This window comes from Rana temporaria, chromosome 2 (assembly GCF_905171775.1).
Source record: "Rana temporaria chromosome 2, aRanTem1.1, whole genome shotgun sequence".
NCBI lineage: Eukaryota > Metazoa > Chordata > Amphibia > Anura > Ranidae > Rana > Rana temporaria.
The window spans coordinates 341,749,837-341,775,494 of NC_053490.1; the positions used below are offsets into that span (position 1 = coordinate 341,749,837).

Here is a 25,658-nt window from a genome sequence, read left to right on the forward strand (position 1 = left end):
CAAATGTTCAAAATAGCATGACTTCCACCATATACTCTTCCGCTCATCTCCTGCTTGTATACAAATACCGGCCACTACCGGGACCTTACACACCAACCACAGAAGCTGGGAACTGCACGCTAAGTGCCAACAATGGGCTGAAGGACCTGTGGTGACATCAGTCATTTCAGAATGAGCTAGTATGCTATGCATACTAGCTCATTATGCCTGTGTCTTGCAGGGGTTTTTCTTCTTTTTTGTGTGTTTACAACCACTTTAAGTAGAATGCCAGTCTTTAACTTTAAATTACTTAAAGCGGAAGTAAACCCATCGACATAACAGTTTCAAAAAGCAGTTACATTTCCGGCATTGCTAACTGTCCCATTGGTTGTGCTCTCAACCAAACGGTCAAACCATCCAATGGCTGGTGTCATAACTGGTCACATGTGCAACACCATGGCAGTTGAAGATTAAACATAGGCCAAGATGGCAGCTTCCTTGGCTGAAAATGATAGATGGGTTTACTTACACTTTAACTTGCTTGGCAGGCTTTTTTTTTTTATCAACCGCTTCACTTGGGTGCCTCCTGGCCCTTTAAGGAGGTTGACGACGCCAGGGGGCAGAGCTTAAGAGCATGTGACCCACGGTTGGCTGTCACATGATCTAACCCCCCTCCCCCCAATTACAAGCAGCGATTGGAAGCTTTCCGTTAGGCGCCGGTAACCGTCGCGAGCGTGCACTCTTGGCACAGCTGTATGTAAAGCAATTCATGCAAATATGCGCGCCCCCCCCCCCCCCCCCTCCAGCGCCACGGACCAGGTGCCAAGGGGCTAGATTTTTGCGTGCGGCTGACGCCAAGGGGTTAAGCAGCTTTGGCTGTATCAATTACACAGAGTTGACACTTGTGTGTTGCAGGGCACTGCATGTGATTTGCATCGTATTCTTATGCACATCACATGCAATGTCTGTGTGGTGTGATTTGAGCCATAACCAAAATGGTGCAGGAACTTCCCCCCCACCTGAAAGCGCATTGCATAGGTGTCAACACAAATGCGATTCGATACAGGCATTCACACTGTTTACAAGCTGTGTTGGGGTGTCAATTTAATATTGGCACCTACAGCAAATCGCACGCACAAGATTCGCTGCATTCCCACATTGCATCGGTGTAAATCAGGGCCGAATCTAGAGCTGTTAACTGCAGTGAGCCACCATATGTCCACAGTCTTATGGGTTGAATAAACATACAACACAGGCAACTGGATAAAGGCTGCAATTCTCCCCTCCCATGTGCATGGCACACTGTACCCTGCACTCACAGAATATTGATGCAGAATGTGACATTGATGTCAGACCCAGTGTGTCACTTGACCAAAAAACATCAATAAAAAGTAAGTGATGACCAATTTTTCATCGCACAAAAACTTAGCATACTTACTGGAATGTTCCATCACCCAACTGACATCCACTTGGCTGCATTTCTGTGGCCAAAATAGTTAATTGCGTCATGAGAGGGCCGACAGATGAATGAACCAAATTACAGGCTGGATAAACTGCCCTGACCGCATTCCCCAACCCAGCTGAGCCGGCCTGCCTCCCCCCCAAGCCTAGCAGACCCACCCCGCATCCCAGTCTATAGAGAGCGAATCTGCCCCTTCCCAAGCCAACCTGCCCCAACACGAGGGGAGCAGTGTCCCTCCCCAGGACACTCGCCTTCAGCTTATTTCCACTCAGAGGCGTTTGCCTCCTCCTAGCCTCTTTCACAGCAACATAAGCAAGGCCTTCTCCTGGCATATCCTAAATTATTTTTTAAATGTGGGGTTAATAAATGTAATTATTGTGTGGTCTGTCAAAAGCAAGTTCAGGGTTAGGTTTCTAAGGAAATCTCAGAAGTGCACGGAAACCTTAGATGTCCACGGAGGTGACCGGTCTTTTCATGGAACCGAGAAAATGGCTGGTTCATGATGAGGTGGAGATCTATGCAGCCTTTTGCTTCATTGAGATTCATTCTGGATTTTTAAGCTTAAAAATGAGGAAGCATAAGGGACTTCATTATCGATTGGGAGTTGCCATTTTAACTTGATACATATTAATAAAAATCTTTGATGTGGGTGGAGTGCTGGCTATTTGGAATTGTATGCGATATGGATGTACTCTGGTAGGAGTGCTGTCGAATCTGCTTCGCATGAGGCAATGACTGCATAGGCAGATGAGCTAGGAGAAGTACTGCAGAGTATCATCTGCGGAGGATGGAGTAATGATTGTCTAGCCAGATCAGCTGATCCCGTACTTAAAGCGGAGTTCCACCCAAAAATGGAACTTCCACTTTAAGTGATGGCGACCCCCTGACGTGCCACATTTGGCGTGTCATTTTTTTGGGGGGGGGGGGAGCGAATACCCTCTTTTTCGGGGCATCCAGCTCCCATTTCCTCCCAGGGGTCCGTAGCGCTGGAAGGAAGATCACCTCTCCTCTTTCATTACTTGCAATCTTCTGGGACACGTCGCAGGTCCTAGAAGATTGGCCAGCCATTCACAGTGCGTGCTCGGCTGTGAAGCCACAGTCGGGTGCCCACAGTTACAATGCCAGCGCCGCAGATAGGAGCGGGGCTTTGTTTTGCCCGCATTGCTGGACAGTGGGACAGGTGAGTGTCTGATTATTAAAAGTCAGCAGCTACACTTTTTGTAGCTGCTGACCTTTAAATGGGTGGAACTCCGCTTTAATTTACCCTGAGTCATAAATTGACACAGCCATGCAAGGATATCACATAAGCGATAACAAATGAGAGAACAGGAGGTAAAAAAAAATTAAATAATAAAAAAATAAAAAAAAGTTTAATTTCCCTTTAAAAGCGGTAGTAAACTGCAAGGCAATGTTATAATGTGCTAGTATGGATCGCATACTAGCACATTCAGAGGCGAGCCGTCACAGCTGACAGGGCTTCAATCTTTACCTGGTTTTTCACCTGGGATTGCCGACTCCGGTTCTGTGAATAGCCAAGCCACAAATAGAGTCACTCCTGCCATCTAAGGCACAGGACTCTGAAGGAATGGCATCTGTATGCCACTCCTCCAGACCACATGCACCAGCAGCTTCACAAGTAAATATCTCCAAAACGGTGAATGTTTAGGAGATATTTACATTACCTACAGGTAAGGCTTACCCGTAGGTAAAAACAAACAAAAGGCCTTTAGCACCACTTTAAAAAAAGACTTATCTTGACCATTCAGGGATAAGTGACAGTGTCCCTGTAAAAGTCCCCAAACTACCCCACCCACTCATAGCCACCTTTCCAATGATCTCTCCTGGTCATGTGACAATGCTCAGGCATACACTCCACTCTGCGGAACGGAGCAGCAAGGGTGTGAAGGAAATTTAGGAAAATGCATGTGGAAAACAGGGGCATCAATGTGATGCCATTTGCTTTGTGCTTCATAGGCAAGCACAGGTTCCCTTAAAATGTTAGAAGAAAGGGGGGGGGGGGGGGGGAACCCCCCTTTGTGGAATTTTTGGTGGGGCCTCAAGCAAGTGCATACTCCAAAAGATGAATGCATTCAAAACACATCAATACATTGCAACAAAAGAAAATGACTAGAGCGGTGAAGTACAGAGATTCAACCGATTCATTGTTTGTAATTGGAAGAACGCAGTATAGAACTGCACAGGAAAATGATCATGTAGTAAGGTAAAAAGTCACCCAGAGCATGTTTGCATTGACCTGGAGTGAGGAGGAAAATATCCACATTTTTGCACTCTTACTGAATTTGCCACGCTGGGCTAGAAGGTAATAAAAGCAAAATAATTTTTACCCAAGTACAGTTCACTAACAAATGCGATTCTATCTAAAAAAGTTAAAATTTAGAACAAAGTCAATTCTAAAAACACATCAAGATTACAAGACAAATTTCAAAATATCACATATTTTTAGTAAGATACACATACCTTCACATCTCTGTGGGCAATATTGATTGCATGTAAATATTGTATGGCCTCTCCAATGCTTTTCATGATGTCGGAAGCCTCTGAAATAGATAATAAAATACCAATAACAGGAATGCAAAAAGCCTGACACCTGGGACATGCAGTTCCAGGGGTTGGGGAGATTTTTTTACATTTAGTCCTGCTGTGGACAAGCAGCAGGGTTTACCTTTTCTTTTCTGGGAGTGGGTTTTGGCCATACAAACAGACAAGTAGAACTTGTGGGCTACTTCTTTTTCCACATCAAAGATTGCAAAAGTCACCACTGATCAGCAAGACCTAACCACACCCTCCTGACTGGGTGAACCTCCGGCAACCCGGAAGCTAGGAACGCAAGAGTCCACACACACCCATGTGACTTCTTGTGCGTTTCCAATTTAGTTCTCAGCATGCATTTCCCTTTGCAAATCCTGTATGACAGGGAGGGGAAAGAAAAACGCAAGACGTGGTTTAGGAAGTGGACCGATCTGAGACCAAACTCAGAGCCAAAGCAGGCAGAAGGCGAGAGACTCCTGGGTGAGTGTCCTCCTCTGAGACATGTGCCTGGGGAAGGGGGCCAATGGCACATGACACTTCTGTATATCTAGGTTGTCACCCTCTGATATGTGTCTTACGGGGCTGATAGAACATGGCACCAGTTAAATTCTGTGGATCTTTCATTTTACCAACTGAAAACGGTTGCAATTTTTTTTTTAAAATAAACATCTATATACTTTATCTGCTCTGTGCAATGCAGATGCACAGAGCCACTCCGAACTTTTGTGTCGGGTCCCCCGCCGGCACACCTGGCTCCTCCTCCACTATGTCCAGTGTCCCCACTCTCCATGGAGGCACGTGCTCACTCCTGAGCCCTGTTGCAAAGTCCATTAAAACACACAGTAGTGGGACCTGGACCTGCCCCCTCGTCACTGCTTTTGATTGACAGACACAAAAGCCAATGATGGCTCAGTGAGGCCAGGAAGTAAGGCAAAAAGAGCTGCAGACAAGCACAGTGCTGGATCAAAATAAAGGCTCAGGTTAAAAAAAAAAAAAAAAAAAAAAAAAAAGGGGGGGGGGGGGGATGCTGATGTCCAAAAAAATGTTTTATCTTAATGCAAGCAATGCATGAAGGTGAAAAAAATTTGCAATTAAAAAAAATAAAAATAAAAAAAATGCATATAATCCAATGAAAATAAGTTTGAATATAAAAATTGTATTGTAGAAAACTTATAGAATTCATTGGGCCTCCACACTAAAATTGATGTTGCTCGTTGCCAATTCAAGTACTGGTCAAAGCGTCTATACTGGATTCCTTCATCAGTGTGCCCTCTTCTTCTCCCTGCCCCCCCCCCCTTCTCTCAGCTATGAGCTATGAGTAAGCACTGATTGTAGTGCGAAACATCAGCTGTATGCCCCGGTCTTTGCTGTGATGTGTGGTGTTTGAATACTTTTACCAATAAAAGGCAACCAAGAACGTTTTTCCAGAGTGCGGCTGTCCAAAAATTTCTTTCTACATTGCAGCCATACCTAGATACTGCATTCAGAGCAGACCCGAAGCTTCATTTGATTGCTTAGCATGCACTTGTACTGAGCACCCAAGTGCTTCTGTGTGCGACAGTAACCTGCAGTAATAACGCCCCCCCCTTCTCATTGTGGCCTGTGCCTTACTCACTCAGAGTTAAAGGGGTTGTAAAGGTTCGTGTTTTTTCACCTTAATGCATCCTATGCATTAAGGTGAAAAAACATCTGACAGTTGTGCCCCCCCCGTTTTACTTACCTGAGCCTGTTCACCTGCTGCGCTCGCCCCCGACGTCCTCTTCTCCACTCAGTCTGGCTATTGAGTGAATGGATTGATAACAGCGCAGCCAATGGCTCGCGCTGCTGTCAATCACATCCAATGACGCGGCGCGCCAGGGGGCGGGGCAGAGTGATACAGTGAGCGCCAATAGCCACCGGCTGTATCACGGGAGCGGGTCCGCAAGAACAAACCCTCATGGGAGAGAGCTCCCATGAAGGGGGTTAGTTCTTGCGGGGAGGAGCCGAGACAGCCGCCGAGGGACCCCAGAAGACTAGTTTCAGGGCCACTCTATGCAAAATGAGTTGCACAGTGGAGGCAAGTATAACATGTTTGTTATTTAAAAAATATATATCTGCTAGTCCCTGGGTGCGGTGTTGGAGATAGGCAGAGAGGATAGTTATGATATAAACAGCACAATGTAAAAACATTAAGAGTTTAAGTCACCATAAAGCCCCTTCATTTTTAAAAGCCCCAGACATTCCTAAAAACACCTTTGCCTAGTAAAAACACCAATATATATATATATTTTTTTTATTTTTTTTTTACCAGGACAAGTAGTTTTGGATTCTGATTTAGTTCCCTTGCACAAATAGTTTTTTAAATTCCCATACCCCCGGTTAATATCTAGAATTTGCCATTAATGAAATAAACTAAGTATTGCATAGAATGGTGAAGGATTAGAACCTGTGTTGGGTTTTTACTTCTGAGGCTCCATTAGAGATAGCCGTTTTATCAGAGGAAAATTTGAAACCAGGACACAGCAGCAATAACCAGACAGGTTCACAGCTTCCCCTAGTCTGCATAGGGGAGTTTTATATTTCCCTTTTACTTAGGGCTCTTTCACATGGAGCGGACCGTTTCTGGGTCCGCTCCGTGTGCCTGCCAAAGTTCAGCGGGGATCCCCGCTGAGCTGTTGGCGGATAGGGCGGCCCCCAGCACACAGTGCAGGGATCGCCCTGTCTCTGCTCCGCTGTCCCCTATGGGGGACCAGATGCAGACGGACCGTCTGTATCCGGTTCGTTCCGCCGAATGGAAGAAAAATAGGGTTCCTTCCGTTCGGAAAAGCGGATCCCGACTGACGCGGATGCTCCATCCGCTAACGGACGCTTTCCCATAGGGATTCATTACAAGTCCGTTAACGGACTTGTAATGAACGGACGAACGGTCCGCTCGTGTGAGAGGACCCTTACTGTATGTTGAAACTGCTGTCACTGTGACAGTAATTGAAGGGAAATCCAGAGAGCAGTAAAATCCCAACAAGGTTCCCAATGCTTCCCCACTCTATCCAGAAGCGAAACAAAAACAAAAAAAAGAGTTTTATCTACACACCAGAAATATACTACAGTTTAATTTGTAAAGTGTAACAAATATTCACTAACTGCTGCCAAAAAACAAACACAACAAAAACAAACCACTATCAAAAACTATACATACCACGTTCTGTAAATGCCTGGTCTCCTCTGTCTTGAATACGACTGAAAAGCTCTCCACCATCAAGACTGAACAAAAAGAATTAGCAACATACAGATTGTCAGTAATAAATAAATGTAAAAAAAAAAAAAAAAAAAAAAAAAAGTTACTATAATCGTAGGAGATTTTTTCAAGAGTATCTAAAAGGGTCAACAAAATGCACAACAAATGCATAAACATAAGAACTGCTCTGAATAGGTAATTTAATATGTTTTAAATGTGAAGCTTAAGGCCCCTTTCACACTTGTGCGACGCAGTCGCATGACAAGTCGTACCCCATGAGTTACGCATTCCCTGAAATCGTGGCAAAATCGTGAGGCTTTGAAGTCACAGTAGTGTGAAAGAAGCCATAGTGAAATCATATTGGTTTTCCAAAAGGGGTGTTAGAAGAGTTGAAGACAGACAGACCAAAAGACCAATATTACCAAAAGCATTGGGACACCTGCCTTTATACGCACATGAACTTTAATGGCATCCCAGTCTTAGTCTGTAGGGTTCAATATTGAGTTGGTCCAGCCTTTGCAGCTATAACAGCTTCAACTCTTTTGGGAAGGTTGTCCACAAGGTTTAGGAGTATGTCTATGGGAATGTTTGATCGATCTTCCAGAAGTGCATTCGTAAGGTCAGGCACTGATGTGGAGGAGGAGGCCTGGCTCGCAGTCTGCACTCCAATTCATCCCAAAGGTGATCTATTGGGTTGAGGTCAGGACTCTTTGCAAGCTAGTCAAGTTTCTCCACCCCAAACTCACTCATCCATGTCTTTATGGACCTTGTTTGTGCACTGGTGCATGGTCATCTCAAAAACAGGAACGTGCCCAAAGTGTTTCCACAAAGTTGGGAGCATGCAATTGTCCAAAATGTCTTGGTATGCCGATGCCTTAAAGTGGAGGTCCACCCTACAAAAAATAAAATATATATGTTTTTATACTTGCCAGAAATGGCTGTTACTAGGGAGATCTTCCTAATCTGCCCCTTCCTTGTCCACGGTGCTCCTTGGTCTCGTCCTCCTTTGGGGAATGGGGCGCGCTGACTTCTGGGAACCATGTGTCTCCCAGAAATCAGCCGCCCATTCACAGAGCGAGTCGCGAATGCGCAGTAGGAAACGTGCAGTGAAGCCGCAAGGGGAACTGCCCGTTTCCCCTAGTGAGGATGGCGGCGCCAGGACCCATTCCAAGGGACAGATCGGCGTCGGGCGGCCGACATCGCAGGCAACCAGGACAGGCAAATGTCCTTATTAAAAGTCGTCAGCTATCGTGTTTGTAGCTGCCGATTTAATGTTTTGTTTTTTTTACACGCCGGACCTCCGCTTCAAGAATACCCTTCACTGACCAGTCCCAACCCCCCCCCCCCCCCCCCAAAAAACAAAACAAAAACTCCACGTCATAATCCCCCCCTCCACCAAATGATTTGGACCAGTGCACAAAGCAAGGTCCATAGACATGGATGAGCAAGTTTGGGGTGGAGGAACCTGACTGACCTGCACTGAATCCTGACCTAAACCCAATAGAACACCTTTGGAAGGAATTAGAGTGGAGACTGCCAGCCAGGACTTCCTGTCCACATCACTGCCTGACCTCACAAATAGTCAAACAGGAAGAATGGGCAAACTTTCCCATAGACACACTCCTGAACCTTGTGGACAGCCTTCCCAGAAGAGTTAAAGCTGTTATAGCTGCAAAGAGTGGGCATACTCAATATTGAACACTACAGACCAAGACTGGGGTACCATTAACGATCATGTGTGTGTAAAGGCAGGCATTATAGTGTAGATAGATTGTTTCCCCCCAACCCATACAGCACAGGACACAAGCTAAAGGGTTGACTGGATGTCATTTTACACTGGAAAGGAAACGATGACAAGCTAAATGACTAACTATAACCATAGAGATAATCACAAGCTGCACATATAGCTAAAAATTGTTTGGGAAGTTGTCAACAGCAAAGCACTGCTCAGAATGAACAGGATTTAAAGTGATGGTTAAATGGTACAGATCCGAGTAACGATAATTTGCATTCCGTGAAAGGGAATACCAGTTTATTTTAGATCAATCTGAATGAGAAATGTCACAGAACAGAGTGACAGGGAGGTTTGGCTGTCCCTCATCTTTCCAGTTATTACTACATCATTTAAAATCAACCTAACACACCATTATGTGCAAGTCTCAAACCACAGGTACCATCACTAATCTATATCAGGATCCTACTCACCTATATATAAAATTATAGTTGGGGTGTGTGTGTGTGTGTGGTTTTTGCCTTTCATTTCTATTGTAAACCGTATGGGTTGTTTTACAAGGTAAGGGTTCACATATAACAACCACAGGATAGAGATTATATATATATATATATATATATATATATATATATATATATATATATATACATACATACATTAGTGCTGTCAAACGATTAAAATTTTTAATCGCGATTAATCGCATTAATGTCATAGTTAACTCACGATTAATCTATCTAATTTATGACGAATTTCCCCACAAATATCGCACAATTCTGCAAGTGATTATAATTTATGATCGCTGTTTTCTAGCTGATCTAAAACCATTTTTGACATAAAGGGACACTTTTGGACAATCTACAGTTTTCAGGCAGAAAAAATAGTTTTTATTTTATAAAAGTACATGTAGGACACTGGGCAGACCACTAGGGACAAGGGGGGTGTGTATTTTTTACATACAGTACTGTAATCTATAAGATTACAGTACACTGTGTGTATTGTGTTTGTTTACTTTTTTGAATTTGGCGCCGTTCTCCCGTCCCCGTGCGTCGTAACGTCGCAGGGAACGGAGATCGGCGGCACACAGACACTGTGAATCGAGCGAGGAGGACCCGCCAAGCGAGGAGGACCCGCCAAGCAAGGAGGACCCGCTCGATCACACAGCGGGGTGGCATCGCTGGATCCAGGGACAAGGTGAGTAACTTGCCTGTGAATCCAGCGAGAAGGTAAGCCGCGCCGCTGCACGTCCACCCCGAGCCCCCCCGCGTTAATCGCGCGACAAAAATATTGACGGCGTTAACATGGGTTTGCGTTAACGCCGTTAATATCGCGTTTAACGCACAGCCCTAATATATATATATATATATATATATATATATATATATTATATATATATATATATATATATATATATATATAGAGGATATATATTGCAGAGGAGACAGCAAGAAAATGGGGAAGAGACCCAGTTCTAGTGCCATGCCCCTCTGGTCTGCCCCCAGTGCCCTGTCCCATTTTGTTAAAGTTGTTGTTGGTAATATTTAATTTTGTAACTTGATTCTGCATAAAACATTGTCATTGCATGAGATAATCAACAAGGGCGTGTTTACGGGTGCAATTAGGCGCAGGGCAGTGTATGAATTAGGTGGGGCAACTGGTGGCGAGTAACTCTTGAGGCCTGGCTAGTAGCTCAGGACTTGAAATTTTGAGCTAGCTATATATATATATATATATATATATATATATATATATATATATATATATATATATATATATATATATATATATATATATATATATATATATATATATATATATATATATATATATATATATATATATATATATATATATATATATATTTATTAATTATACATACACACACACACACACACACACAAAATTAAAGGACACTTTTGAATCCGAACACCTGGGATATTGATCTGGTCAGTTAAGTAGCAGAGGGGGAGGGGTGTATACAGAGGGGTTTGTTAATCCGTTTCAGCTGCTTTGCTGTTAATTGAAACAACAGGTGCACTAGATGGGCAACAATGAGACGACCTCCAAAACAGGAATGTTTTTTCAGGTGGAGGTGTCGGACATTTTTTTTTCCTACTCATCTTTTCTGATCGTTTTTCACTAGTTTTGCATTTGGCTAGGGTCAGTGTCACTACTGGTAGAACAAGGCGATACTTGGACCCTATAAAGGTTGCACAGGCAGTCCAACTCCTCCAGGATGTCACATCAATACGTGTCAGGAGGAACATGATGAGCACTGCCAGAGCCCTACAAAATTACCTCCAGCAGGCCACTGGTGTAAATGTCTCTGACCAAACAATCAGAAACAAACTTCATGGGGGTGGCCTGAGGGCCTGACGTCCTCTCGTGTGCTCACTGCCGGACACTGTGGAGCTCGATTGGCATTTTCCATTAAACACCAGAATCGGCAGGTCTGCCACTGGTGCCCCATATTTTTACAGACGAGAGCAGGTTCACCCTGAGCATATGTGACAGACGTGAAAGGGTCTGGAAAAGCCGCGGAGAACATTATACTGCCTGTAACATCGTTCAGCATGACCGGTTTGGTGGTGGGTTAGTGATGATCTGGGGAGGCGTATGCATGGAGGGACGCACAGACCTCTACAGGCTACACAATGGCACCCTGACTGCCATTAGGGATCGGGATGAAATCCTTGGACCCATTATCAGACCCTACACTGGTGCAGTGGGTCCTGGGTTCCTCCTGGTGCACGACAATGCCTGGCCTCATGTGGTGCAGCCAGTTCCTGGAGGATGAAGAAATTGATACCATTGAATGGCCTCCACGCTCACCTGACCTAAATCCAAAAAAACACCTCTGGGACATTATGTTTCAGTCCATCCGGTGCCACCAGGTTGCACCTCAGTCTGTTCAGGAGCTCAGTGATGCTCTGGTCCAGATCTGGGAGGAAATACCCCAGGACACCATCCGTCGTCTCATTAGGAGCATGCCCTGATGTTGTCAGACATGCATACAAGCACTTGGGGGGCATACAAACTACCGAGGACCATTTTGAGTTGTTGCAATGAAATTTCAGCAAAATGGACTAGCTTGCTGCATCATTTTTTCACTTTGATTTTCGGGGTGTCTTTGAATTCAGCCCTCTGTAGGTGGATAATTTTAATTTCCATCAAATGATGTGCCATACTTTCATTCCTAACCCATTACCCAGTCCATATCAGTATAGATATCCAGCATGAGATTTTTGCCCGTTGAGATCTGATATGTTTTCAAAGTGTTCCTTTAATTTTTTTGGGCAGTATATATACACACACACACAAATATTTTTCTAAGTGATCACATAACCTCTGTTATGCATAAGGTGCTTGAAAAGCTGGGGAAAGAAAAACCTCTGTACACTACACTTCCCAATTATTTTGTAAATTATGAAAGATGTTACGCCGAGTAAATAGATACCATTGCACACACTCATGGAATGGCGTCAAACTTCAGTACTTAAAAATCTTCATAGGCGACACTTTGAAATGTTTAGAGTTACAGGAGGTCTAGTGCTAGAATTGTTGCACACGATCTAACGCACGTGGCGATACCACACATATGTGGTTTGAACAGCGTTTACATATGTGGGCGGGACTTGCGTGTGCATTCGCTTCTTAAATTTATTTATTTTTTTTATCACTTTTTTTCCTATTACAAGGAATGTAAACATCCCCTGCAATAGGAATGGTGTGCGACAGGTCCTCTTTATGGAGAGATGCGGGGTCAATAAAACTTCACATCTCTCCTCCAGGCTGGAAAGCATGAGATCGGGAAAAAAAAAATCACTGATGTTTATAGGCCGCAATCGCGGCTTTGTTTACTTCCGGGAACCCGGGCGTGACGTCATATGGCCTCTGACAGTCAGAGATGACTGGTGACCATCTGGTCACTGGAAATCTCGGCGCCAGACGATTCTTTCTCCTCTAGCTGCAGGCATCATTCAGATATCCCCCCCCCTCAAAGTCAAGGACGTCATATGATGCCCACCCAGGATGGGAGATCCCATCTGTGGACGTCATATGACTATGGCTGGGTAAAGAAGTGGTTAAGTACAGGCACATGTCAGGAATATGAAATGTTGGGGCTACATTCTTTAATGTCTTCATGTAGCACCGAAAGACACTTGCCAAAACAAAGAATGAGGATGCACCAATCCTGCGAATTGTCTCTACACTCAAATAGGCTAGCAGTCCAACTCAGGAGCTCATTCCACTCACCATAGGCAACATGACAAAGTAGAACCACGTAACACAACATTTGACACTTCTGCTGGGCCCAACATTACTACTGGATAAAGTAGTGAAATAGAAGCTGGCGATGGGAACCACAGCATGCAGCACTGAACCAATCATAAGACACACCCAGTGTGTCAGATGCCAAAAATTCTTCAAGCTCAACTATTCAGGTACGTTAAGATTGGCAGCAAATGCAATAGGACAAGTAATATTGCTTTTATATGCAGGTAGCACCTTTTAAGCTTTAATTTTTACTAAGGTCATAGGGTTTCTAAATATGTTAGCAATATTAGTACTTTGATAAAAGCAGACTCACCACTCCATAATAATAAGAAGGCACTTTCGAGACTGGTAAAGATTTTCATAGACATCAATTATCTTTACAATGTGTGAGCACTGCGATGCTCTCCAATGCAACTCGACCTCTCTACGCGCTTTTGCACAGTCCTGCAGCATCTAGAAAAAATATATATATTAGTTTGCCAGACAAAGAATTTTATTGCATTTTCAAATATGCCTGTGAGCAAAAAGGTTTACTCTCAGTTTTCTATGGTGACAGAATCAGAGTTGGAAAAGACCAGCTACCCTTCAAGTGTTTCCAGTGCCCCTCATCTGAGTAAATCAAGTGCAAAAAAATTCCATCTCCACACAAACCCTTAGGGTCCTTTCACACGTACGAACCGTATGTCCACATTTTCATCCGTCCGTTTGCAGATGACAACGGGACATACATGGGTCCCTATGTGATTACGGGTGTCAGCGGGTGAACATCCACTGACACCCGTAATTTGTCCGCCTCCGCAAAGAACCGCATTTGCGGACGGAAGAAATCCTAGTTTTCTTCCGTCTGCCGGATCGGATGAACACAGACATATGGTCTGTGTTCATCCGATCCCCCCAGCAGGGATTTTACGGAGGATCCCCACTGAGCTGTAAGGACACACGGAGTGGATCATTACTGATCCGCTCCGTGTGAAAGGGCCCTTAGTGAAATACACTAGGTTCTATTTTATCAAGCACAAAAAAAAAAAAAAAAAACACACACAACATACACACAACACAACACAACACACCATTGGGCTTCATGTACACGGGACGTTTTTACAACCTCTCCCAAACTAACTCAAATTTCAACTGCCTAGAAACTACTATAAAACGACCCAGTGGACATGGACAGATAAGATAACAGAGGAGAGTTCAGGGGCAGTTAAAAAAAACTGCCAACTGCTCCTAAACGTCCGTTTACCAGCAGCAGTGTACATGAGGCCTGATTTGCAGAACTACAATAAAAGATGACAATTCTCTTGGAATAGTAGCAAATACATTTTAATATAGCTAAAACAATTTGTTCTTCGCCTATTTTGTGCTATACAAGGAATATACAGACAGGAGAGTGGGGGGGGGGGGGATGAGGAGGAGAAGTGACAAGACCGGCAACTCAAGCTGGGGCGGGGAAGATTCTTCATCCACCTTTACTGAATCCACTTTTCTCCATCCTCATTTGGCTGGATAATTATTTATATATATATATATATATATATATATATATATATATATATATATATATATATATATATATATTATATATACATACATACATATACACACACACACACACACACACATACATTTTGCAAATAATAATCTTTATGCATAGATTTTAGGCCCAAACTGTATTCTGCTATGCTTCTTTGGTAAAAATAACCTGAGTATATCATTTAGGCTCCATTCACACTTGTACAACTCCAAAGTAGTGCCAACCTTGGAGTGCAACTTTGACCAGTGATAATGGACAACTGTTCCATTGTATAACAATCAGGTACGACTTCCATGCAACTTCTGAGGGTTAACATTGAAGTCTAAGGCCCTCAAATATATGGCCCCTTTCACGCGCAATTTTGCTGTGACCTCAATTAATGCTGGTGTAATTTTTGAAGTTGCATCAAAGTTGGACCAAAAGTACTGCAGGGACTACTTTGAAGTCGCACAGATATGAACAGTACACATTGGAAATTATGGGATACAACTTGTCATGTGACTTTGCCGTCCCAAGTCACACAAGTGTGAAAGGGGCCTGAAAATCAGACTAAATTAGTGCATGAACTAATTTGAAGTTGCTGCAACTTTAAAGGAGCAGAAGGCTTTATTTTTTTTATCTTAATGCAAGATAAAAAAAATAAAAAATAAAATATTATTTTTCTGTTTTTTAAATCAAACATACCACCACAAGACTTTACTATCACTTTGAAGGGGCTGATTCACACAGAAGTTTATCTGAATGCATTCAGATGAAAAGCCACCCACCTTTAGAACCACTTTAAGGCAGATCTGAAAGCAAAAAAGTGGGTCCAACCCAGTACTAGCAAAGCGTACCGAATAAAGTGGCCAGTGAGTGTATATGAAAATTGATCAATCCCGATGCACTGAAGGCACATCACATTTGAGGCCCAAAAAATGCCAGGACAGTACAAATATCCACCAAATTACCCTTTTACATTTGTCATGTGATCACAAGGTCACATGACGTACATTCGGGAACGACAAAGGTCCCACCAAGCCGTCAATTGACAATAGGCTGGGCGGAAGGTGGTTACAGTATCATTCCAGTCAAATCCCAACTATACTTAACCACTTCCGCAAAATCACGTACCTGTGCATCATTTTGCCGACGTGGTTTTACCAGAGTGAGGCCTGCAGCCATCACCCTGGTACTGTTTTTAAGAGCTGATGGTCGGCTTTCCAGCAACAACCACCGATGCAGCCAAGCTTGGCTGTTATAACAGGGAGTGGGAGGAGATGTCCGCACAGGTCTCCCTTCCCACTGGGAGACATGAGCCACCAGCTGGCCGGGGTTTCGAACAAAGCCGGATTCAGTTTGATCGGGTATCCGATGTAAAAACTCGGAAGTGACCTACTACTACATAATAATAATAATAATAATAATAATAATAATGCGCCCCATCCCGCACCTGCAAATGTACACAGTGTTCCAATCACACGTGAGGTATGGCCACGATCGTTAGAGAGCAATAAATTTAACTAACTCTAAACAGGTAACCGATAAAAAAAATTTAAAAGCGTCGCCTATGGAGATTCCCCCCCCCCCCCCCAAGTTTATTGGAAATTATACAAACACCCCCCCTTGGCATTTTGAAGTTCATCCCCACAGTGGGCTGGGTCACCTCCAGGTTGGACAGGCCGCCAAAGTCCAGCATTTCCTTGATGTCAGGCTCAGTCTTAATGATGTCTTGATCCAGGGTTATCCCTCCTCTCCTTCTGCTGTTGGATGGAGATGCCTCCGACAGGGCCTCTTTGGGTGCACTTCATGAGATATACCCAGCGATCTTGTTGTGCAGCTTTTTGCTGGGGAGGATTTCAATCTATTTGCACACACGCTTGTTGGTGTGGAAGACATTGCCCAGCCGGCTGTAGTATTTTCAATGATGACCCAAGCAGCCTTCTTCACAGTTCTAGTCCTGACCAGTGGCGGCTGGTGCTCAAATTTTTTTGGGGGAGCACAAACGAAAAAAAATAAAAAAATTGCAGCCTCACTGTGCCTATCAAATGCAGCCACTGTGCCATGTAATGAAACGCAGCCGCTGTGCCATCAATTGTCACCACTGTGCTATGCCAAACGCAGCCACTGTGCCAATTGTCACCACTGTGTCCATTGTTGCCACTGTGCATGTCACTGTGCCCTTTAATTGTTGCCGCTGTGCCCGTTGTCACTGTGCTGTGCGCTTTAATTGTTGCCACTCGGCCCTTTGTCGCTGCTGTCCCCTTTAATTGTTGCCACTGTGCCCATTGTTGTCACTGTGCTGTCCCCTTTAATTGATGCCACTGTGCCCTTTGTCGCCTCTGTGCCCATTGTTGCCGCTGTTCCCTGTAAAATGCACTTACCTTTCTGCTTCCATGTCCTCCCTAGATGTCTTCTGCCTTGGTGACACTTCAGCCAGGTTCCTGATAACCAGAATCCGGGAACCTGATTGGCTGAAACGGACGTCAGTCTTATCCAAGGAACGCAGCCCTCTTACGTTCCGAGGATAGACCTTCCGGGAGACTAGGGCTGTACTCGGAAAGCCTATCAGAGGCGCTGGCTCTGATAGGCACTTCCGCTCAGCCAACCAGCTGCCGTTATTCAGATAACCGGCGCCCTATGTCCAGTTATCTGAATAGACCAGGCAGCTGGCAACCAACAATAACATACATTCGTGCAATACGATGCATAAATGTATGTTATTTGCGAGAGGGGGTGGCGCTGCAGCGCCCTCTATAGACGGCCGCCATCACTGCAGTTAAAATGTAAAAATGAAATTTTAGCCAAATAAAAGTTCTTAAAAGGGCCCGTTTTTTTTTTTGACTACAGGAGGGGGGGGGGGGTTGAGGCGGAGCCCGGGCGTCCCTATGGACGGGCCGCCACTGGTCCTGACACATCCCTATTTTAATACTTTTACTTTCCATGATCACAACACCAAGGGTGCAGTTTTACTGAACTGATGATACATACTGCACAATGCGCTTATCAGGGTGTGAAAGCCTCAGTGTTTGAAAGCTACAAATAAACCCAAAACACAGAAAATGCTTTCACATGCTACTATTCCTGCCGTTTCAATGACTGGGACACAAACAGTACCACAATCACTTTCGATGCCGATCGCCTATGGAGATTTTTAAGTACCGTAGTTTGTCGCCTTTCCACAAGCGTGCGCAATTATAAAGCGGGACATGTTAGGTATCCATTTACTCGGTGCAACATCTTTCACATCATACCAAAAAAAAATACTGTGCCAACTTTACTGTTTCGTGTTCCCCCCCCCCCCCCCCCAAATCATGGAAGTGCCAATGCCAACCAGCAGGTTAAACGAAAAACAAAACTGCCGATCAGACATTAGTACAACGATCTCCCCCCGCTAAACTGTTGTGTTCTGACACCCGCCCACCAGAAGTTTCCGATCAGCTTTCTCAAACATTGGCTGGTGTTCCAACATGCTCTTCCAACAGAAGCTGGCCAAATACTTTTATTCACCCGGGTGATGTCACCCGGCATTCGGCCCTTGTGTACGGGGCTTTAGAAGCCAAGCTCCCTATTTTCATGTTAATGAGAGAAAGCCGAATCTATCTGAAGACTTTATTGGGGCAGACTTACCCTGATCTTGCTCAGAAATGTTTACAGTTACCAAAACCTTCTTCCAAGAAACATTTAAAAGGGGAAGATTTTTCCTCCCATGGTGTGTGAATGGGAACAAACCTAATTGGGTCTATTCAAATTTAACTGCAAAAGTGGAAATACACTTTAAGGGTGTTGCTTGTGTTAAAGTGAAATGGAATACCTGGGTTCAAACATTTCATCTGTAAGGGAAGTTGAGTAGGCTGCCTTTTGAAGATGTCAGTTGCCTGTTATGTTGATGCAATACGTTTAGTCACTAAATTGAACACGTATTCAGATCAGGAGTTCTGCATTCCCTCTGACTTCATTCATGCTTTCTCTGGGAGTGTTATTGAAAAAAAAGTGAGGCAAGAGATAGCCAAGTAAATAGACTTTCTAGAATAAAACGCAATACCAGCTGTGAGCTTGTTTTAAAAGAATGCATCAGTCAGCAATTCATTTCAATGGAGAAATGGGCAGGGGACTTTACAGCTGCCGATCACTTCTTTGGGCTCTAGAAAAGATAGCTTTGCCAGTGTCCAAGTACCTGAAGGTACCAACCTATAACTCGGGGTCTAGGGATATCAAGGTTGTGTCTTGTATTGTGTAAATAAAATAAAGTGTAACACTCCACACTTGATGGCCCCATAACTCTTTACACATTATTTTGTTTTGTAAAAAGGTATGTAAAAAGCATCTTCACCATTGCCTCAGTATCACCTCAAGCTCTCAAATTTCCAAGAAAATTTGCATTACATAACTTAAGCTTAATGCACACACGATCCAAATATCGTACGACAGATTGTACGACTTTTTTCGCTTAATAGTCGCAAGTAGAAATTAAATAGGTTATGAAATTCACGAAAATTCTCGTACGACAGGGGAAAAAAGAAAATAAAAAAATTGGAAGTGATGTCATGTGTTGTAATGCATTTGTATTGTATTTTTGGACAACTGTACTGAATAAACGAAAATCGTACGATCTGGTATCATACGAGGAAAAGTTTTGTGCATGTCCGATAAAACAATAAAATCGGATGAACTGTCATGATCGGCTCTCGAAAGCTCTGTACCAACAATCCGATTATCGCACGATTCTTCCTCGGACGACATTTTTCAAACAATATTCGGATCATGTGTACGGATCATAAGAGTAGCCAAAAATGAAAAAATGTGCATAAGAGACATAACTCTTTTCGTTTAAAACCCTCCTTCATTCCTTCCTGTCACTGTAAACTTCTGGTGCAGTTGGGTTATTACAATTTAAAAAAAAAAAAAAAAAAAAAAAAAAAAAAAAAAAATGCACCAATAGAAAGAATGCCAGACCAAATGAAAAAATAAAATAATCCAAAATTAATTTATTGTTTTAAACTAAAATAACCCTTCTGCCTAGCTGTGCTGATCATAGCAGCCATACTACAGCTTCTATGAATGGAGGGGGCGGAGTTATCAATCATCCACCTCTCCTCCATTCAGAGATCCCATTTCACTGATGGCCCGCTTTAAGTATCTTCTAGGTTAGAGACACCATCTTTGCGTTGTATATGACCCATCAATTCCTGTGCATACCTGTGTATATTGCACAATTTCCTTATCGACAGTGTAATACATTAGTATTTGCACACAATAACAGATTCAATGCTCCTAAACAATTCAAAAGGAAGTGTATACAATGCAACAGGACAATGGGACAGCATTATGGGCCAATTAAAATGGGCGTAAAAAAATTTAAGCTGTCACATTTTTTCCCGTTTTCTTCTTCGCACTTAAATATTCACTTTCTTTTGTAGGAGGATAATTGCTTTGATCCTTAGAGGAAGGAAAGGGTTGAAGGTTGTGCCACCTGAAATTAAGAGTTTTCTGGAAGAGCCATATTCAGCCATAAAAATAGGAGGTAAAAATTGTAATATTTCAAGAAACTAGGTTTTAATATTTATTTATTTTCTTCTAAAATACAAGCGTTTCGTTTTTCTGCGTTTATACATTACTTACAATTATATTACGTATAACATTATTTTAAAACACTGTTCTAAAACTGTCGGATTTCTTGCCATTTTCTGAGAACCTACCAAAGAGAATGGTTAATCAATACTCGAAAGTTGAGTAACAATTATACCAGGAGTCTCCTTACTGAGAAATCCCACAGCAGAGATGTTTGCGCTGTCTATGACTTGATGTGGAAAGAATTTAGCACCTCGCTGTTGAACCAGCAGAATCAGAAAGAATTGACCCCATGGGCACTAAGCAGGTGTAAATAAACACAGGGAACCAAACATGAGCATGAAATGATATAACATGTATTATAAGAGACCATTTACATTGGCTAAAAGTCACACTAAACAATATCCTTTATTCCCCAAAAATAATCCATACATTAAAACAAATGAATGGCCTTGTATTCTGTTCGTCATTTAATTGTTTGCCATTTTTGGCCTCTTGCAACATCCTCTGTGAGCTCCCAAACCTATCCTTTTGCCTCTTATGAGTAGCACATGTTGGTTGCAGTCATGTGTACTGCTCTATGCACACTACAAATCCCATAGTCCACTTCAGAAACGAGCAAGGGAGGCTGGCTATGCTCCTACATGAAGAACAAACATAGGAACAGTCTAACTGGAAGTTGGATCACACCAATAGAAACGTCTTTTCAGAGTTAAGACTACATACTTCAATGTGGATGGGGAAATCCTCCCTACTGAGCTATTGTATTCCGCCAGCAGGGAGACTTCCCGCCGTCAGAATACAATGATCAGTGCTGCCGGTGTTTTGACAGATTAGGTGACCCGTCAGAATGTGCAACGGAAATGATGTTTCGTCACCGCCATCTTGCTATATCCTACACTCCTTCATAGTAAGGATACATGGAGAATGGGGAAAGCGGACATCGTGCTACACCCACTGGAGTTTTGCATTTTACACTTATGTTTAATAGTAAAGTGCGTTTATATACAGAAATACAGTACACTACTTCAGGAGGTCCATTTCCATCCGACTGCCCATAAGAACAACGGCTGGTGTCTGTGTCCACTGTGCATAGCGGAGCGGACACAAACCTGTCAACTGCCTGCTCAGTGGCGAGATCCCCTGCTGAGCAGCCGGACGTGGACTACAGAGAACTCCCATGTGAAACCAGCTTTCATTTTTTCATGTGCAGTAGAGGGGTGCAGAGGATAGAACAGCCGGCAGTATGTTCAGGAGGGAAGTGCAGAGGGCATGAGGCGGAGCAATATGTGCAGGAAAAGAGTGTGGAAGGTATGAAAATGGACAGTAAAAAGGCAACTCTGATTCACAAATGGTGGTTACTGATCCAAAAGTATTAAAGAAAAAAATATATAAAAATCAGTAAGAACAAATATGACCATAGCCATACAGGAGAATGAGAGGGGCAGGGAACTGAGCCACATAATGCATGTGGCACCCATTCACATATCTGACTACTTGCAAAGCTGCAGAATAAAAGCCATGCAAAGTGTTTTACAGAGAAAGAATAGAGTTCAAAAGCAGTGTCAAGTCAAACAGGCATGCTGAAATTAAAGCAAGTTATTCTTGGTTTAGTGAAGGTGGCTGTGAGCATATCGGCAGTACAGGGGCCTATGAAGGTGATGCGGAGGACACTAAAAACAGGAGGAGCATGTCATTGGGTTTAGACATTGGAGGTTGAAAGGGGACACCAAAAAACTGAAATAATTTGCAGAAACTTTGTCATTGTGTACAAGAACAGTTGGGGTGGCACAAGGGACAGTTAGGGCAGAGCTTTGGAAAAGGGATTGCTGGTGACTGTGTACTGAGGCAATAATGCACATGCATAGCCCTGAATGGTTATTCTACAAATTCAGAACTGGTTGCTGGGTGGTTAGCACATATACCCTGGAGACTGGTTGCTAAGGAATTAAAATATGTGCTGGGATCTGGGTGCTAATGGACTAAAAACACAAAAGCCATTAACTAGGAACTGTGTGGTTAAAGCACATATGCAGGGTACCAAGTACTGGAGGGTTTAGATCAGTGGTTCTCAACCTTCTAGTGCTATGACCCCTTGATAAAATTTCCCAAGTTGTGGGGTCGGGCAGATTCAAAATAAAAGTATGGTGGCTCGCCCCCATATATATTTAACGATGATGGGGACATACCCTGCCCCAATCCGTTAAACCAGGGAGGATAATGATAGTGTTAGTATAAATAGCCCAACTTTGAGAAATTATCTAAAGCCGGCCATAGATGGTTTGAATCTCTGCCAGTTTAGTAGGAATCAGATTCAAATCTATGGGCAGGCAACAAGTATGTTTGATTTTTAATATGATTATTGCTAGTGGCACCATGGGCTCTCCCAACCAGGACAGCTCCCCCCACCTGCAGAACAATGTCTCATTGGGAAGGAATCCCATCAACACAAACATGGTTGCACCATCAATGGCCAACTTAACCACTTGCCTACTGGGCACTTGCACCCCCTTCCTGCCCAAGCCATTTTTCAGCTCCGTCACACTTTGAATGAGAATTGCGCAGTCATGTAACACTACCCAAACAAATAATTTTTTGTTTTCTTCACACAAATGGAGCTTTCTTTTGGTGGTATTTAATCACTGCGTTTCTTTTTTTTGTTTTATTGAAAAAAATAAAATATATGTATTTTACTTAGTTACAAAATTTACTGACAGAAACGAAGTAATTTTTTCTCCTTCACTGATGAGGCGGCACTTAAGAGGAGGCACTAATGTGCTGCACTTATGGGCACCGATAGGTGGTACTGATGGGCACTAATAGATGGCACTGGATCCCCCCAATACTTACCCGAGGTCCATCTAGTTCCAGCGATGTTGCATAAGAGACTCCGCTGTCCGGGACTCCCCTCCTTGTTGGCCGAGACAGCAGCATAGCGCCATTGGCTCCCACGGCTGTCAAAGTCAGCCAGCCATGAGGAGGGAATGGACACACGGAGCTGTAGCTCAGGTGCCCCCATAGCAAGCTGCTTGCTGTGGGGGCACTCAACAGGAGGGAGAAGCCAGCAAAGGGAAGGATCTGGGCTTCTGTGCAAAACCAACTGCACAGAGAAAATAAGTATAACATATTTTTTTTCCCCCTGTTAAAAATAACAAAGACCTTAGGATCACTTTAATACACAGGTCACACAGAGTATTGAGATGAGGTGTACAGGGAGGATTCCACAATCATTTACACCCTTCATGAATCATCCGTTTCCAATTATCTCATTAAAAAAAAATTAAATTGATAAATCCAACAAAGAAAGGCGGGGAAGTGAGCAAAAGAAAGGGAAGAAGATCCCAGATATACGTTTTAGTGTTACCTTTGTGATCACTGTGATTGGGCATCATCAAATCAATCAAGGTACAGAGTTATTCCGCTAATTTCTGCAGTGCCATTAATAAACTCACTGCAGAAATACACATTTACTTCTCCACTGCTCTGTTAAGCAGAACACTTAACCGCCACTAGCGGCCAAAAAAGGGTTTAAAAAAACGCCCACAAAGCGGCCCTTTGCCGGCGGTTCGGCAGCTCTGCCCCTTGATTTCAATGGGCAGGGGCGGTGGAGGAGCGGTGTACACATCACTCCAAAGATGCTGCTTGCAGGAGCTTTTTTACCGTTCTGTCAGCGCATTGCCTCAGTGAAAAAGCCCTCGGGCTTTCACACAGACTGCAGGGGAGGCGTTTTTCAGGGGCTTTACAGGTGCGATTTTTAGCCCAAAAGCGTCAGAAAAACTGCCAAGTGAGAAAGGGGTCTTAATAAAAAATAAAAAGTCCTTCTAGCCGCATCTTTGAGGCTCTGTAGGAGTGGTGAATACACCGCTCCTAAAGTGCCCCTGCCCATTGAAATCAATGGGCAGCGATGCCGAATCGCCGATGCAGCGGCGCTCTGCAGTCAGTTTTAACCCCTTCTCGGCTGCCAGCGGGGGTTAAAGCGCCCCGCTAGCAGCCTAATAGCGCTGCTAAAAATGACGGCGCTTTACCGCCAACACCCCCACCGCCCCAGTGAGAATTTTTTTTTTTGCCATCTGTGTCCCATTGCAGAGATTTCACTACAGTTCCTGTCCCATAACCAAACCGGGAGCGAGAGGAAATCCCTGCAAATTAATACGGATGTTCCATTACAAAAAAAAATATATAAAAAATTAAAAGTCAGCAGCTACTAACACTGTAGCTGCTGACTTTTAATAAGGACACTTACCTGTCCTAGCCGCCAGCGATGTCTGCCCCCGCCGAGGCCGATCCTCGATCCTAGCAGCTCCAAGCGCCGCCATCCACAGTAAGGGAAACAGGCAGTGAAGCGGTACGGCTTCACTGCCCGTTTCCTACTGCGCATGCGTGAGCAGCGCGGCGCTTTGTGAATGGGCCGGCTGCTTTCTGGGACACACACAGTTCCCAGAATGCAGCGCGCCCCATTCACAAGAAGACGCCCAGTGTAGGAGGAGGAAGAGAATCCACCGCGGAGGATGAAGAGGCAGATTCGGGACTTCCGCATAGCAACAGCTATTTAGGGTGAGTAAAACATTTTTTTTTTCCCCATTTTTTTTTTCTTTTTTGATTTTTGGTGGAATTTTTTTTTCAGGTGGAACCTCCACTTTAAGTGAATTCCTTGGGGACAATTCATGAGAACTAGTGTCCCCATTGGAAAAAATCCCCTGTATTACATTTTTGCGGACGACCCAAAATGTGGGATCTTTGTTTTACTTTCAATAATTGTAAGCTGGACAAGGAGAGGGTGAATCTCCTGAACGGGCACAGACCGCAATAAAAAAAAAAAAAAAAAAAAAACTGTCATGCGTGCTAATCCCTCTGTACTCTAAAACTAAGAAAAAAAGGTTTTGCCTTTAGGTATACTTTAAAGTATAACATTTACACTTTTGGGTTTTTTGCAGAACAAAAAAGGGAAGAAAAAAAAAAAAAAAGCTATACCAGTTGATTCTGCTTGAAAGCCAGTGCTGTCCAGTGTTATTTTATGTACCATTATCAGGAAGTGTATTAAAGGGTTTGTAAAGAAAACATTTTTTTTCTATCTTAATAGCTTCCTTTACCCTAATGCAGTGCTGTTTTCATGTCCTCATTGTTCGTTTTTGCTCTCAAGTTGCTGTAACTCTTCTCCGATCTCCACACTTCCTGGTTGTCTGTTTCCTGATAACCACAGTGCTGGGAGCTTTCTCTCTGTGGTCACTAATCAAGGAGGTGTGATTACTGTGTGTCTAAAACCCCACAGCACCAATCAGTTTCGTTTTCCAAACCATCACTGCCCTGTATTGGCTCTGTGGCTCTGTACATCACAGAAGCAGGAAACAACATGCAAAAACGA

General features: G+C 43.5%; 1 protein-coding gene, 1 non-coding gene and 1 pseudogene across 2 annotated transcripts in view; all 3 read right to left on the bottom strand.

Moving 5' to 3' along the window:
- The window catches only part of MAPKAPK2 (MAPK activated protein kinase 2), an 86,487-nt gene that overhangs the window by 40,702 nt on the left and 20,127 nt on the right, over positions 1–25,658 (bottom strand). The window contains exons 2-4 of the mRNA XM_040337533.1: positions 13,526–13,665; positions 7,167–7,231; positions 3,920–3,999 (exon numbers count right to left, since the gene is read on the bottom strand). Coding sequence (XP_040193467.1) covers positions 3,920–3,999; positions 7,167–7,231; positions 13,526–13,665 — 285 coding nt within the window. The remainder of the gene's footprint in view (positions 1–3,919; positions 4,000–7,166; positions 7,232–13,525; positions 13,666–25,658) is intronic.
- On the bottom strand, positions 15,424–23,230 carry LOC120928739 (annotated as a pseudogene).
- On the bottom strand, positions 17,736–17,864 carry LOC120929742. The gene has a single exon (XR_005747446.1). It is a non-coding gene; the product is annotated as a small nucleolar RNA SNORA71 (small nucleolar RNA).